The 17,028-nt window shown below is 40.3% G+C and overlaps 1 protein-coding gene across 3 annotated transcripts in view; it reads right to left on the bottom strand.

The window, feature by feature from the left end:
• The window catches only part of ZNF704 (zinc finger protein 704), a 79,516-nt gene that overhangs the window by 47,833 nt on the left and 14,655 nt on the right, over nucleotides 1-17,028 (bottom strand). For all 3 annotated transcript variants that reach the window (XM_042839922.1, XM_042839920.1, XM_042839921.1), the window contains exon 2: nucleotides 14,566-14,813. In XM_042839922.1, the coding sequence (XP_042695856.1) occupies nucleotides 14,566-14,792 (227 nt within the window). In that variant the 5' untranslated portion in view covers nucleotides 14,793-14,813. The remainder of the gene's footprint in view (nucleotides 1-14,565; nucleotides 14,814-17,028) is intronic.

Below are 17,028 nucleotides of genomic sequence, written 5' to 3'. Positions count from 1 at the left end.
CATAAGGTAAAGACAGAGCATCCTGTTTTCCCATCAAGACACATTCTGCCTCACGATTCTTCTAACTCTTTTCTGAAATACAATTGCCATATCAGGTATCCACTTATTCTATTATATTTGTGCAGAACCAGCAAAACAGGGTCTCTGACCTCCTGCACTTGGACTCCCATAATGGTCTACAGATAACCATGCATGTTTTGGGCTCAGTTATAGTAAAAACAGGAAAAAACTGTTAAAAGTAGCAATACATATTGACAAAAATGTCTTCAGAACAGAGGTAATTTGCCAGCTATTATTAACGGTTGCTCTCCAAGCTTTTTGTTTTCTACCCTTCACTTGCTTTTTGGCTTGTGGTTGGCTTCTTTTTTTCCTTTACCTTTTCTTCTTTATTTCATTAGTTTGAACTGGAAACACAGACTTTGAAGACAAATATTTTACTTATGCTGCAGTACTTAAAGAACTCAGTAACAATCTGTCTCTCAGTGCTTACTTTGTTCAGGGTCTCACCACAAGCATTACTCACCAAGTTTTAACTACCCTGTTGGTGAGAAAGCGTTTCACAAAAACATATGCTAGCATGTACATGGATCATTGACACATGTACATTGATGAAAACATCATGTTTTCGTCAGCATGATGAAATGCTGTTACAGAGCTAAGAAAACCTAGTTCACCAGATCTGTTGCTCACTACCTAAAAAAAGTGAATTTTCCCTCCAGAAACAAAGACTGGATATAATCAGTTTATATAACAAATATTGGCAATTTCAAAGAAATAGCAGTGAAAAATAATTACTAGTTTCAGATATTTAGTTAGCCAGGCTTGCTTTTTCTCCCAGCTACTTCTTTCCCTCCACGATCTCACAGTTTTTTGCAGCCTTCCTTTCCAGTGTATTAGGGCAAGAAAGGTTATCTGGATATTTTCCATGCACACATGCATACTCAGTGCATCACATAAGACTAAGAGCTTTTAACAATGCAGTTCTCCTTAGTTCAGCACAATATAATTTATCCTAAGCATTGCTTATGTAACATATCATAAAAGCATACAGAGAGTAATCTCAGAATATTTGGAACTGCATCTTTTCAACAATGCTAGAGACAGAGAGGAAGAAAAATGCATATTCATCGTTGGAGCTGAAAGAAAGGTTTTAGAAGTGCAACTGAGGTTTGGAGCTTCACTTGTTTTTTACAGGATGGTTGGAGCAGAGGCAAACCCACAACAGGAGCAGGAAGGGGAGAACAAGTGGGAGGAACATAGCATGTAGCGATAGATGGGTACGTGGGAAGCTGTAAGGCAGTGAGTCAACACGCGGTTTTGAAAGTAGGAGGGCAGTTCTAGGCCAGACAGTAAGTCAGCATGATATCAAGGGACAGATTTAGCTTGGACAAGCTTTAATTTAAGAAGCAGAAACATAATAGTTCAATATTTGCAACTTGACGTAAGGATGGACTGAAGAAAGAATTGGTTTCAGTTTTGATGTCTGACTAAAGATTTTGTTCTCTGTATTTCTTGTTTACTTGATATCAAATACATTAGAAAAGCATACTCCTAGGACCACACGATACAAGTACCGCTAAAGCCAACAGAGGTTCAAAAGGCACATGTGGCACCAAAGGATGCTAACAAATCACATCAGCACAGCCAGTGGAGTCAGTACCTCCCCAGCTGCTCCTGAGCAGCCCCTTCCACCGCAGGGGAATGCCATAGACACACTGAGACTAGAAATGACCTCAACTCCCTCTCACACAGCAAGAAGCCCCAGCAGTGCAGGGCAGTACCACCACACCGAACAGGACAACCGCTGCCTCTTCAGGATGTATCAAAGCATGTACATCCTTCCCTGACTTGTCAATGCAGCTCTGCAATGTACATAAGCTGCCTCTCTGGATCCTCTGCCATAACAGTGACAAGTTAACTTAATTAATACTGAGAACAGTTTGGTTGTCTGCACAACAGGTTGCCAAAAAAATGAAACAAGGAAAAAAAACAAAAACAACTTGGATTACTAACAACATTTGCTGCATAATGTAATTCAAATCTTCTATCTGTAGGATCAATACAAGCCATGTTTATTAATGCCACACATTATGTCTTAATTTGAAACATAATTGAAAGCTTGTTTCTGTACTGCTTTACTGTTAATGATAAAAGTATACTACATAATTGGTTTATTTTTGTAAGATCAGTATTAAATATACAACATCGATTTCCTCTTCAATCTTCTTACTCAGATTAAAACACAATAAAATGAAAAAAAATACTGCATATATTTGCACCAAGGACTGGCAAGAGATAGTAATATATCTTCCTTTGTTATAATTTCTGTTAACAGCATCACAAAATACATACCACAAAACACAAATAAGTGTAACCACAAGGCTTTTACACCATGTCTTAAAGGGTTGGATAGGTTAGATTTTTACCACTGTTGTTATTATTGAAAGCACCAGACAAAAAAACTACTCTGCATTGGTGTGGTTTCACCTGCACTGGGTGCAGGTTTGGGTACCACAATATAAAGATATAAAAGTATTAGAGACTGTCCAAAGGACAACTGCAAAGATGGTGATGAGTCAAAAGGGAAAGGCGTATGAGGAGCAGCTGAGGTCCCTGTGTGCGCTCAGCACAGAGCAGAGGAGCTGAGGGGAGGCCTGACGGCGGCTGCAGCTCCTCACAGGGAGCGGAGGGGCAGCGCTGAGCTCTGCTCTGTGTGACAGCGACAGGGCCCGAGGGAACGGCGTGGAGCTGCGTCAGGGCAGGGAGGGTGGCGGTCAGGGACAGGGGCTGCACCGGGGGGCGGTGGGCACGGAACGGGCTGCACAGGGCAGTGGGCACGGCATTGAGTGCCAGAGTTCAGGGAGCGTTTGGACACTGCTCTCAGACACAGGGTTGGGATTTTGAGTAGTCCTGTACAGAGCCCAGAGATGGACTCAATAACCCTTGCTGGTCCCTTCAACTGAGGATACTCTGTGATTTTATGATTCTATGAAATTATGAAGAAAAAACAGGCAGACAAAGCAAGGAGCTTAAATTTTTGAGCAGGCAACAAGAACGTCCTTTGTATACAAAATTAAGTCTACAAAGCAATCAAGGTGTTTTTGTTTTAATGGGAAAGCATCACCAGAACACAGGTTTTATTTCACTACAAACAGTAAACGACTGCAGCTTGGACCCACTAAAGCACTGCAGAAACACAGCAAGTCCAATGCCCCTGAAGAGGAGGTGTGTGCTAAGAGACAGAGGTTTGAACTACGAGCAGGCCACCACCACCAGCTGGATGTTTACCAGTGCTCAAGGAAATGGCTCTTTCTGAATGTTCCAGATAAAATCGCATTGGAAACAGCTCAGCTAACCACAATGACGCTACCTCTGCTGCTGGTGGATAACAAAGGTCAGGAGCCCAACTACAACTGAATGTCTGCTTCCCTCCTTGATAGAAGCAAGTGCAACTGCCAGACATCCAGCATATGATGATGTATAAATAAAAAAAGAAACACTGCTACTGTTTTCTGGCAATGTTATTCTATACTTCTTACTTCAGCTCCTTAGGGAGCTGTTTTGAAGATGTGATTATCAAACAAACAATTTCACATGCAGCCACCAACAGTGAATGTTTTATCCCAGAATGAGTTGTTTTTCTAAACATCAGTTCTATGGAAAGTGTAAACATGCATTTGCTTGGGAATGTTTTGAACAAGATGTCTCAACTCATTTCACCCACTTCCACTGCATGGTGGAACAGCAAAGGACTATAGGACGTACTTTTCACTGGGATCAGACAAAACATAAGTTTGTGTTTCACCCAAAGCTTCCTCCTGTCTTACCAAAGATAGTACCTGTGTTGTTCACTGAACAGGTCTAAAGCATCTTGGAAGATGTGGCAGGCTTAGCATAGCATCAACAGCAAGAGTTTCTACAGCGGAACTTAAAAGAAAGGCAGCTGCAAAATCATGGAACTTCCTACTTAATGAGCTTGTCTTGTGCACTTGAGGAACAGCAACTAGTTCTTACTGTCACAGGAAAACTGTAGAATGGTCATCTGGTATGTGCTAAAAATACCGAAGACACTGACTTGCAAGCTTGCAAGACGTATGCATTCACTGCGCTTTCCATTTGGAAGCAACAGTATGGTGCAGAATGCCTGCAATGTATATTCTGTGCATGGCCAACCACTAGGCCAAATACACTGCTTGAAAGGCTAGCAACTAACCAAAATAACAAGTACTTCATGCAGAATCTTGTGTATCTAACAACACTACTGTTCTCACATTTTTCCAAAACTATCAAGGAGTAAAAGGGATGAGTTGGATGTATTCAGTTTATATTCAGCAGACTGCTGAAACCACAGAAAGATGTGGTTCTGTTTCAAATAAAATCACAGAGTCACAGAATGGTTTGGGTTGGAAGGGACCTTTAAGATCACCTAGTTCCAACCCCCTGCTATAGACAGGGACACCTCTCTCCAGACCAGGTTGCTTAAAGCCCCATCCAGCCTGGCTTTGAATGCTTCCACAGAGGGGGCATCCACAACCTCACCAAGCAGCCTGTTCCAGGGTCTCACCACCCTGACAGTAAAGAATTTATTCCTAATATCTAGTCTAAATCCACCCTCCTCCAGTTTAAATCCATTTCCCCTCATCCTATTGCTACACGCCCTTATAAAAAGTACCTCCCAAGCTTTCCTGTAGGACCCCTTCAGATACTGTAAACTCTATAAGGTACCTGGGTACCTTCTCTCTTCTCCAGGCTTAAGAGCCCCAACTCTCAGCCTCTCCCCATTGGGGACATGCATATATACATACATACATATCCTAATCATGTTGAAATATCAGTGCTTAGGTTAAGTGCTCCAGCCTTTCACATTCCTGTTATCACAAAAACTCTACTAGTAGCAGGTAAAACAAGTACCAGATGTATATAAAATCTCTATATAAAAGGAATCAGAAAAATATTTGGTACAGAAATTAATGAAAGTCACCTTAAAAATAACCTTTCATCTATGCAAACCAAAGATACTCTTTACGTACAGAATAAAATCAGTAGGGTGAAATAAGCTTTACAGTAGAGTAGTAATCACAGGAATATGAACAAAGTACCAAAAAAGCCTTGTACATAATGAAAGCACATTACTGTAAGTATAGAAAGGTCACATTTTTTACCTAATTTTTTTAATGTGTAAAATTAATGTTATCATGGAGATGAGGCTAGAGGAGTTAAACAGAACTTCCTAAAAATATTTGAAAAATAATTATCAGTGTTAGAACTTCTCTCAGAAAGGCAACTCCATGTCCTTCCTGACCTGAATGATACAGTACTGAAGATCATATGTAAGCCAGAATACCTTAACTTTATAGCTTTTAAATAAAATTGCAGCTACAAATATGCTTCTACACAACCACATGCACGGGAACCCATTCTTGCACGTCTCACAGATAGACAAGTTAAAAACCACATATCCATTGACTTTTTTCTTTTTCTCAGCACAGATGGCATTTCAACAGGAATTTTTTTTGCTCCACAGCTAACACAAACCACAAAGAAATTACCCTTACTGAATATTGCCTGCTGTTTAAGAGTGTTTTGAAATTATACTCCATTTTTCAAGGGAACTGAAGAGCTGAGAACAAGATGCCCATTCACAGTGGTAGCTAGCAGATAGAGCAGCAATGACTGCTGAATGCAGCTCCTCAAGAACCAGTGCCCAGTGCTCGTTGTAGATTAAGGACACATTTTTCCTATGTGTCACATTAGAAGAATTCATTGAAATCTGCTTGATAATGAGATCACTGTCCATTGGCAACTTTTGGTCGCACAGATGAAATAATTCAGCCCTTTGTCTTGAATACCAGTGAAATAAGGTTTTAAAGACATTTCTACGGATGGAGACAACTATTCATTTCTTTGAAAATAGAATTTTCTAGAGAGACTGAAATACACATATGCATAGACATACACATATAGTAAACGTGTGTGGATATATGTATCAGGACACAAGCAAAATCTTTTTGGTCTCCTTATGAAAACAGTGATCACCTAAAATAATACCGACTCCAATAACAGGCAGCGGGAAAGCTTAACATGACCATCACTAACTGCACAAACAATTCAACCTGTGTTTAGTTTTTACCAAAATAAAAGAAAAGGGATAATAACACTGGCCAAAATCCCAAATGGCTAAATTCCTCTCCTAATGAGAGTACTGTTGCATCCTTCAGAAGAAAAGGTGCACCAATTACATTTTAGAGACAGAGGAACAACGATGAAGTTTATGGGATGACTTGTTGCTACAAAAAAACCCACCAAGCAGAAAGGAATGTATTCCTGAGAAGTAGCTTTATTTCACTTTCTTGCTTGTTTGATCAGTAGCAAATAACATTCTGCTCTCACAGGATCAAGTACAGCAAAACAGGCTGAGATACCACAAACATACATACCTGGCATTATACCAAGTTGTGTAAAATTCACTACCCAATGCAGAAGATCTTTAGTAAAGAACAGAAAAAGCAGTCTGATTTATTCATGAGATTAATATTCACTGTGATTTAGACATTACTGAAAAAAACAAATCTCAGAGTAATTTAATCTCCTCTAAAACTCACACTTTAGCAAGAATAAATTCTGCTAGAAAGGCTAGCTAGCATATATCTAAGATTGGTCATGAAGGTCAATTGCACTAGTCACATAACCAGTTTCATTACCAGCTGAAACCTTTATCATTATAGTCATAAAGCCATGTACAGGAGATCTTGGAGCTGTTGGATGGATATACATGCAATACAACACAACAAAACAGGACTGACAAAAATATCCAATGGAAGGGAAAAGTAGAGATACATTATGTACACAGAGTAAACTCTTCTTCAGCAATGGATAATACATGTAAGTAATTTTTTCAGCAAACTATCCTCCCTGACATATGGCAGAGAGGACTTACGAATTTTGACACGTGAGTGTGTCAACAGTATTGGTAACAAGCTCAGCCACCCCAGGTTCAGCCACCCTTTGAATGGGACAGTCCTCCTGATCATGTCCTCTGCTCCTCAGCGTCACTGAGACCTGACACACCTCATCACATAATAGGTCAGATTTCCACAGCTCAAATGCAGTCACAAATACATCAATGGACATTTTCCCCTTTACTGTTTCAGCATCACAAGCAGCTGGTTCATTTATCACAGCAATGAACACCGAGGCAAGGGATCTGGAAGATCTCAGTTAAATGAGTAAGGTAACTTTGGGAGTTACAGTTTGGCTCTGTTGTAACTGTAGTAAGCACTTACAGAGTTTTTACTTGCAATTTAATCTATATTTTTCAATTCAACTTCTGCTACATTCTGTTACACGTGCATTTTCAAAGGCCCCTAGAGTTTAATATACACATACAGTGCTACAGTAAGGTAAAGAAAATCTAGTACTGGAAAGCAGCATCAAGAAGCACATGAAGAACATGACTGCTTTTTGTCTAAACATCTTTTCCCCCTTAACAATGGGATCCTAGAAGGCACGTCTTTTTTGCAGCAGACCATGACAAGCAGTACACCATCAATATTAAACATAATCAAGCTCTAATGACTGCTTGGGTGAAATCCAATCAAGCTGCACACAAATTTAACTAAAGAAGCCTAGCAAAACAAAGCAACAATTTAATACTTCAATAATTAGCCGGTGCAGATATTTGGAGAAGCTGATTTTAAACACATGGTATTGCCAACTACCAACATTATTACAGAAGCTCTGAAACATGGGAATTACTTCGGGTGTAATTTTCATTACATGAAAAACAATGGGTTTCAAAGTTTCCAACTATGATGAATGCACAGAAAATAGAACTTAAAGAGATGAGAACATTCAGTCCAAAGGGTAATTGGAAAAAAAAATCGAAAAATGTCTAAATGAAGTGATTTTGAGCTGGAAGGAAGTTTGCAGAAACTTACAATAAATCTGCAGCACAGCCTGGTTTCTTGGCCTTCTGTTTTCAGCCATTTGCCTGAAAAGCACCATCAGCCAACAAATAGTTGACTCCCTCTGAAATTGCATGATCGATCTGTTCTGCCAACATTACATAGCAAATAAAAAAGGAGCTCTTCCTCAGTGAAGCTGGGCTTTTCTAAAACAGAGTGTGAAGACTGCATCTGAATAAACATCTCTGGGCAAACAAAACAGCATACAGTGTGATCACTGGGCTCTTCCTCCTGCAAGTACATCACAAAGTCTTCCTCCTGAGGATATCAGAGTTATGCAGATACTGCTTTTGATCTCAAAAGTCAGGCTCCTGGAGAGGTTTGGCTTGGAAAACATGCAGATGTTCCCATTGAAATGCATGCTGCATCACCAGCCATGCCCAGCAGGCCGCAGGGATCAACAGAAAACCCCCTGACCAGAAGGTTGCCCAAAGCTATGTTCCTGGAGATACCAGGCAAGAAAATCATTCTGGGACAAAAACACAGCACTGCCTAAGCTGTTTCCTTACAATGATGGCTAGAAAACACGGCTACCATTTATTTTCCTGTAGTTTTCCATGCCTCTCTTAGAAGTGCATAAAATGGCAATGAGGGAAAGAATTTTTAAAGACATTTCATTTACTTTATTTCAATTCTATCACATGTTTTTCCAATAAATTATGAATTAGCAGATAATGTATAGCTACATGAATAAAAATTTATTTTGTAACAAAAGTGCAACTCTTTCTTAAAAAAAAAAAAAAAAAAAAAAGAAACACAAGATAGGAAGATCCAGCACATATGATTGTCACTGTAAATGGCACTACTTAACAGTGAACAAGAAAGGCCAAGGAACTAGAGGTTTTTACTGCATAATAGCTATTTTCTCACTATCGTAAGTACTTACGCAACTGAGGTTTAGCTCTGGCTTTTCCATTAAGAGCACAAACAATGTAGAGAAAATTCAGCAGTTGGAAAATTCGGGTTTCTTCCCTTTTTTTTTTCAGAGGAGATATGGTACTGGAGGGATTGGGTGAAGGATATGGCAAGTGGATAATACATATTTCATAATATTTTTGACATCATTTAGTAAGAAGTTAACAAAATTATTAAAACACTGCCACCCTCCAGAAGGGTAGGAGTGATGCCTGTTCATTTCCTTCCTTGATTCTCTACCCCTTTTGGACATTTCAAGTTGCTACCTTCCATCACACCAGAAAAGACAGAATCACAGAATCACCAAGGTTGGAAAAGACCTATAAGATCATCCAGTCCAACCATCACCAACAGTTCTCACTAAACCATGTCCCTCAACACAGTGTCCAAACGTTCCTTGAACACCTCCAGGCTCAGTGATTACACCACCTCCCTGGGCAGCCCATTCCAGTGCCTTACTCTTTCAGAGAAGTAGTAATTCCTAATGTCCAGCCTGAATCTCCCCTGGCACACCTTGAAGCCATTCCCTCCAGTTCTATCTCCAGTTACACGAGAGAAGAGGCCGACCCCCAGCTCACTACAGGTAATTACAGAGAGCAGTAAGGCCTCCCCTGAGCCTCCTCTTCTCCAGACTGAACAATCCCAGCTCCTTCAGCTGCTCCTCATCAGCCCTGTGTTCCAGACCCCTCACCAGCTTTGTCGCCCTTCTTTGAACCCGCTCCAGGGCCTCAATGTCTTTCTTGCAGTGAGGTGCCCAAAACTGGACACAGTACTGGAGGTGCAGCCTCACCAGAGCTGAGTACTTAGGGACAATCACTGCCCTGTTCCTACTGGCAACACTGTTTCTGATACAAACCAGGATGCCATTGACCTTCTTGGCCACCTGGGCACACTGCTGGCTCATGTTCAGCCGAGCATCAGTCATTCACCCCAGGTCCATTTCCTCTACACAGTCTTCCAGCCACTCTGCCCCAAGCCTGTTGTTGCTGGCTAAAGTGCAGGACCCGACATTTGGCCTTGTTGAACCTCATCCCACTGGTTTCAGCCCAGCTCTCCAGCCTGTCCAGATCCCTTTGTAGGGCCTCGCTACCCCTCAGCAGACCGACACTTCTAGCCAACGTGGTGTCATCTGCAAACTTAGTGAGGGTGCACTCGATGCCCTCATCCAGGCCATCAATAAAGATATTGAAGAGGACAGACCCCAGCACCGACCCCTGGGGAACACCACTCGTGACAGGTCACCAGCTGGATTTAACTCCATTCACCACCACTCTCTGGGCCCAGCCTTCCAGCCAGTTTCTTACCCAGCCAAGAGTGTACCTGTCCAAGCCAAGCTTCTGCAGAAGAATACCGTGCGAGACAGTGTCAAAAGCTTTGACATTACCTTTGCAGGAAATGCAGAGATGTTATGAAGGGCTTCCAGATGCAGTGGTCAAATCACGTCTGTTTAAATGGAGTTTTAACTCCACCACCACTTCCACATGTTTACCCTTGTGTTTCACGTGAAAGTAGGAAACTTTACCCCTTGCTGTGTGCTGCTCACCTTCTAGTCAATCCCTGCACCACATGCAGCCTCTACAGAACTGAGCAGCAGTCACTGCCCAGGCCCCAACTCCTCCCAGCTGTGCTGCCACTGGTCCAGGCTGCTTCTCTTTCTTGCAGACTTGCTTTGGGATTAAGTGTGGATTCTGGTGCATAACTGATGAAAATACAAATGAGTGAAAAGGCTCTGCTAACTTCTACACTGCTGCCTGCTGGGGACATCATCTTTGATTGCAGCTGACCTCTGCAGATACAGCTGCTCAGAACACCAGCAGAGCTGGGCTTCCTTCCGCCTACAATGCAACGCTATTATTCCCTGCGTGGCACCACTCTTATTACAAAATGACCTTTCACTACTCAGATCCCAGGGATCTGTTCTATGTTTGATCGCTTGTAGTTGAACTGCAGGTCAACAAAAATGTATTTCCCTCTGCTCTGTGGATAAAATCTCAATTCTCAGGAGATAACTGCAGTTTGTAGTGTTGTCAGACCGCCTTCTCCAAGACCAATATTCTAAGCACTAAAACTGATGATAAATTTAGACTTTGAAAAGTGATAAGGAAATTTGAGTTCCTTGCTTTATATTAAACAGCTAATTTGCTAAGCTAACAGTTTTACTGGACTCATCTGAGTTTGAAAAATTAGTGCTATACACTTGTGTAGTATTTGTGTACAACGACAGAATGAAGAGATCTGAAAAAGGAAAGACTTCATGCTTTTAAGTTCATATCTCATTTTTGTATTCCAACATTTTAAAAAATAGCTTTTATTTTTAAAAATCTTCTACTTTAATCTAGCAGAAACTTCCAATAGAGCAGAAGAAAGAGGCAGAAAGGTCTGCATGTATAATGCAAGATGAAACAGAAAGTGTAAACAATCATCTTTAAAAGCTAATGTGCATTTCAGTATTAAAATTTTCCAGTATGTAATAAAATATTGGTACATTTAGCCTGACAATACTACTTTAAAGATCTGCCCCATGCAGCACTTTGAGTATGCCAGGAATGCGATGTTCAGGACACCTCCCTGGATGAGTCCATGGCACTGCTCCAAGCACAACAGAAGAGCCTGAACCCACACCTTCCATCCTCCAGAAAACTACATTACTGCTGGGCTGCTAAATACTATGGATCTACCAGTCCTCAAAACCCAAAATTCTACTGTCCACATTCTTCACTGGATTCCCATTTTCCATACATAGTGACCCAACTGTCTCCCCTCTGTATTTCCATCTACAGTAATTTCAGCGCACCTTAAAATGAAGCACCTGAAATGCCAGAAACCACAATAAAATATTTTCACATGCTTCTAAGATTGTAGTCTGTGAGCAATAATCAGAGCACTGCAGCACTACTGCAGCCGAGTCTGAGAAGCAGCATTTATCACAGCAATATTTTTTGAGCAGTCGGATATTTGGATACAGAGCCTCACAAAGATTTTCATTCACATTCTCTAGTATCCTTAAGAACAGATGAGATGGGATGGACTTTGTTTCCTTAAGTGGTCAAAGTGAAGGATACCTTTCCATGTTACCAATCCTCTTGCAGACACTGATCCATAGCTCTTATGAAGATACTCATACACTCCTGCTAATGAAGATTTTGCAGTTGCATAAACTTGTCTCTAAACCACTTTGATATTGCTCAGGGTTTAGTAAAGTTCAACCTTCCTCTTCAATTCGGCATTATCAGCAAAGCTGATAATCTCCTCAGCTCCATCAAAATTTTAGAACAGAATAGAGAGTGAACTGCATTTTCATAGCACTTCAAAACACTAGCTAAGTTTTAGCTAGTGTTAAGTGTTCTCAAGATGGTGTATACAGCCACATGAAACTGAAGATTATATTCACCTCCTGACTTCTCCCACACTTTTGTAAACATCACATTATTGTAAAGAGCTAAGAGAATGTCAAATGCCTGGCCTTACATTCTTTTGTACCCCAGACAACATGACTTTTACAGTTTCAACAGTCCCTACCAAAGTGGGATTGGGCATTCCCCTCATTACAAGTATTTAGTAAGATCTCCAAGCAAAGGTTTTTGCACACTTCCTGTGTGTTGTTGACAAACAGGACAAAAAGCCATCTCCCATTCCAATGGAAAATCAAACGTGCAGCAGGAGTGACCAAGATACTTATCACTACTGAATTTAGATTCTAGATCTGTTGCCTGCTTTCTTCCTTAAGTCTCCTAATACAGCAGCTTCACTTGCACATATGAAAACATGCAAAAAATTCTCAGATATGTGCGTACAACAAAATACAGGAATGATGAACAATTTTACAGGACACTTTTGCAAACAAATATGCTTCTTATCATTCTAGTATCCTGTGCTCACAACTAGTGCCATAATTAGTTTTAAGGGGGTATTAAAGATGCTTATTCATTCTCTTTTCCGTATTGTTGGGGAAGAAACGTTCATCCCTCAGAAGAAAGATGATCTCGAAGTTACAGGAAAGAGGAGCCTGACTCTTTGAGATGGATTATCTCAATCAAGTCAAATAAAAATCTCCTAAAGCCCAAACCTTTATTTCGCACATTTTAAAATGGATGTGCTAACATACGCTTTGAGCAGGGCACTGCACCAGGTTACTTCCTACGGTGCCTTTCGACCTGAATCTTCTGATCATTTCATTTGTTCTGAGATATGTGAGCACTCAGTCATTATTACAGGGCTGATTATGAGTGAAAAAAAATAAGCACTCTATTTAAGGCATAGCTGTTTACTAGATATGTGCCTAGTAAATGCCTTGTAAATGCCTAGTAAATGTGACTAGAATGTTCCTTTGACAGTTCTGTCAAAGTGGTTGTGAACTTAGTGGTTTTCACAATTGTCATCCATGAGAGCCAGAAGAGTAAGATGATTCTCTTCTGGGTGACATGACAAAACATGCAGCTTTACGTTCGTTTTTAGAAAGCAATCAAAAAACCAACAAAACATACAGTTTGACTACTTAGTAAGTGACATTCTAGAAAATAAACATGCTAGGAACTTGACTGTATATCATATGCAAGTGTATTTACTAGGAATATTAAAAAAATGTATTTGCAGATAAACCGATGCCAACATATAATCACCAACAGGAAAAACTCTCATGCACTTGTTATCTTGCAAGACAGAACACCCAATTTGGTATCAGTTTTTCACCACTGTTTCAAGAGAATCTGTTCAGAGTTACCGGATATTTTTCTCTCTCTAGCCCTTGCCTAGAGGAGTCATTACTTTTCTCCAAGAAGAGAATTCCTTCCCAAAAAGTTCAAAGTTCTACACGTTGTTTTTCTATCACCTTCTCTTTAATCGTTAGCTAGTACAAAATTCTTTGTTTCTTTTTCTCTTACTATTATTCCACCTAAATGTCAGAAAAAAATATATGTATATATAAATAAATCTTGAATTTCTTGCTGCTATATAGATAATGCATAACAAACATAAAAGAACAAATATTTTTTCTCAAAATATTTCCCTGTAAGTATTTTATAATTACAAGTGCAGCGCTGCAGTCACAATAATTTATGTGTATCCACACAAAATCCAAGGAATAAGAATTAAAAAAGCAACAACAAAATCCCTAAATTCCCATTTCATACAGATTTGATTTTCCTGCACTGGCTTTTCCTCACCACTTTTTTTCTGTTAATTCATTTCATAGACCACATCATGACTCAGCTTAACCCCATGTAAGCAGATGGAGGAAAATATGATACTACAAATTCAATTTCTAGAATAAGTCACTGCACATTCCTGTGACTAATAGGTAGCTGTAGGTATGATCCTATGTCACATTTAGAAGATCATTTATCAGGCAAAGCTGAAGATGGGTCAACAATCTCCCCCTGTTAAGGTACATCCTCTTCTGGGCTTATCTCAGTTGCAGCACGTGATAACAGCAAAATCACTGCAAGTCCTACATTTCTGGCAGTCTCAGCTCCTTCTACTGTTTGCTACTTTCTTCTAGCAGATCTCTCAAGTAGAACAGTCAAGATCAACTTTGGGCTGCTTAAACATAAATACCAGTTTTAACAGTTCACAGTACACTTGGCAAAGCTGCCTTCAATATCCCACCAGGAAGAAAAAAAAACACATGAAAAGCATAAAAAACCCCAACAATCAACAACAAAACCAAACCAAAACTAACTTCCCTTACCTTGCTGGAGGCACATCAATGTTTGAAGAAACAACCTTGCGCTTCTGTTCCAGAAGACAAACAGAACGAGTGTTTTCCTTTTCATATTCATGAACTCTGCTTGCTTTTTTGGTCTCTGCTGTTTTTAGATCTTCCTCCTTCGTGGTGAACAGGAGAAACTGTTGGTCTGGCAGTTTTTGACTGATGTCAGTTTTTACATCCTCCTGTTGAAATGCAGGGAAGGTCATTTCACGCTTGATGCTGGTTGCCTGCAAAATTAAGAGTAGTTATTAAATTTTTCTCTTATTTTTCTAAAAAGTGGTGGTGAGGACCCAGTATCCACAGACATTTTAATTAGCTCCTTGAATCAGAGAATACTATTTCTTTGGTATTCATAAATTCTGGAACTGCTACTAATTTCTCCATAGTGTTAAAGACAGCCCGGGAAAATAAGCAATTATTGGCCATTTGGCAAAGCAATCCAGTAAGTCTTAATGTTAAATAAAAAAGGTATTGGACTTGAAACACCGTAAGCCACAGTACGCACAACTTATATTTAATGCGCACACATTTGTGCTGTGTAACTATTCAAAAGAAATTCTGACTGCTCTCATCCTAAAATCCCATTAAATGTCAGAATTTACACAGATGTCTTTCTAAAAGGCAACCAAGAAATAAAGGAGCTTCTGAAGCCATTTATGTGCTTTTAACATCAGGAGTTTCAACCACTAGCTTGCCAGAAGTTCCAGGGCTAGACCTGGGTGGCAGTCCGCTCCCCTGAAGCCAAATGGCCACCAGAAGACAGAACAACCTGGCTGGAATAGATGTACTTCCAAAGCACATGCATGGTGTCCAGAAGTCTTCAAGACTTGCAAAGTGGATTTTCAGACACCTGTTACTATTACTATGGATGTTACAGTGGTGAAATCCAGGATGCATTACCATCAGATACCAACAGCACAGATAAGCAGGAATCCTTTCCTATGTAAACTCTGCCACCTTACTCCTTCTTGTCATTGTTCAAAAAATTAATAAACGTATATGTAATTAATACCTACGTATACAAATACATATATGTATCTCCTCCCCACAAATCTATTTATAGCTTTCAGATCTTGGCAGGTACAAAAAGGTGCAACCTATTTCCAGTTCACAAGGAAGAGTCTTGCCGAGGTAATTTTGTTTTGTTATGATGTGAAGTATATGTCATATTTGGGACCAGTGATTTAATGTGTCTCATTCTTGTGTTTCCATGGAAGGACTTCTGGCACTTGCTTCAAATACAAAATTGAAATTGTTACTTTGTGAATGTAAACAGTACAAAGAATTAGTCATTTTACACTTCACACACGAACAAATGACACATTACCAAGAAAATTTGTCTGGAAGACAAAACAATCAGCATGTGATCACAGAATTAAAAGAAGACATATAAACAATATAAATCTAATTATGATCTAATAAGTATTTTTGGAAAAGTTCTTAGATTTACAGAAACGTCTTTTCTGAGGGTCTGAATATTTTCAGATACTGAGTAACCTTCTGTTTTCAAGGAGATCCACCTGAAATAAGTGATGCACTGAAGACAAGAGATGACTGAGATCACCTAGGTTCCAATATCCAGCCTAGAGATTATGCAAAGCCAAATGAAGGTGTGTATAAAAATTTGAATTCTGCTGTTTTATCATCTTCCAAGGCAAAGGCAGACTCCTCCTTTCTCTACTCTCCAATTCCAGTCTGAACCACAGAATGGCTGAAGTTGGAAGTGAGCTCTGGAGGTCACTGGATCAACCTTCTGGCTCAAGCAAGGCACTAGAGCGCATTACCCAGGATTGTGTCCAGGCAGCTTTTGAATATCTCCAGGGGAGGAGACTCCTCAATTCGTCTGAGTAATCTATCCCAATGCTCTGTCACCCTCAAAGAAATGAAAGTTTTACTTGAATTCAGATGGAAATTCCTGTGTTTCAGTTTGCGCCCATTGCCTCTTGTCCTGTATCATTTGGGCACCACAGAGAAGAGTTTGATCCTATCCTGACACCTCCTTTCAGATACTTATACACATTGAGGAGATCCCCCGTGTCCTCTCTCCTCCAGGCTGAACAGGTCCAGCTCTCCTCATGTGAGATGTCCCTTCAGTATTTTAGTAGCCCTTCCCTGGACACGCTCCAGGAACTCGAAGTCTCCTCTGTATTGGAAAGCCCAGGACTGGACACTACTCCAGGTGATGCCTCATTAGGGCTGACCAGAAGGGAAGAATCATCACCCTCTATCTGCTGGCAGTGCACTTCCTAAGGCAACCCAGGACACCGTTGGCCTTCTTGGCCAACAGTGCACAATGCTGGCTCACGTTCAACTTGTACTTCGCCAGGATCCCCTGGTCCTTCTCTGCTAAGCTACTTCCCCGTAGGTCAGCCACCAGCTTGTACCACTGCATAAGATTATTCTTCCACAGGTGCAGGACCTTCGTTGAATTTCAAGAGGTTC

The sequence above is a fragment of the Centrocercus urophasianus genome, unplaced genomic scaffold (genome assembly GCF_019232065.1).
Source record: "Centrocercus urophasianus isolate 14NV4802_14NV808 unplaced genomic scaffold, USGS_Curo_1.0 seq_11, whole genome shotgun sequence".
Taxonomy (NCBI): domain Eukaryota; kingdom Metazoa; phylum Chordata; class Aves; order Galliformes; family Phasianidae; genus Centrocercus; species Centrocercus urophasianus.
This window is presented reverse-complemented; position numbering and strand designations above follow the sequence as displayed.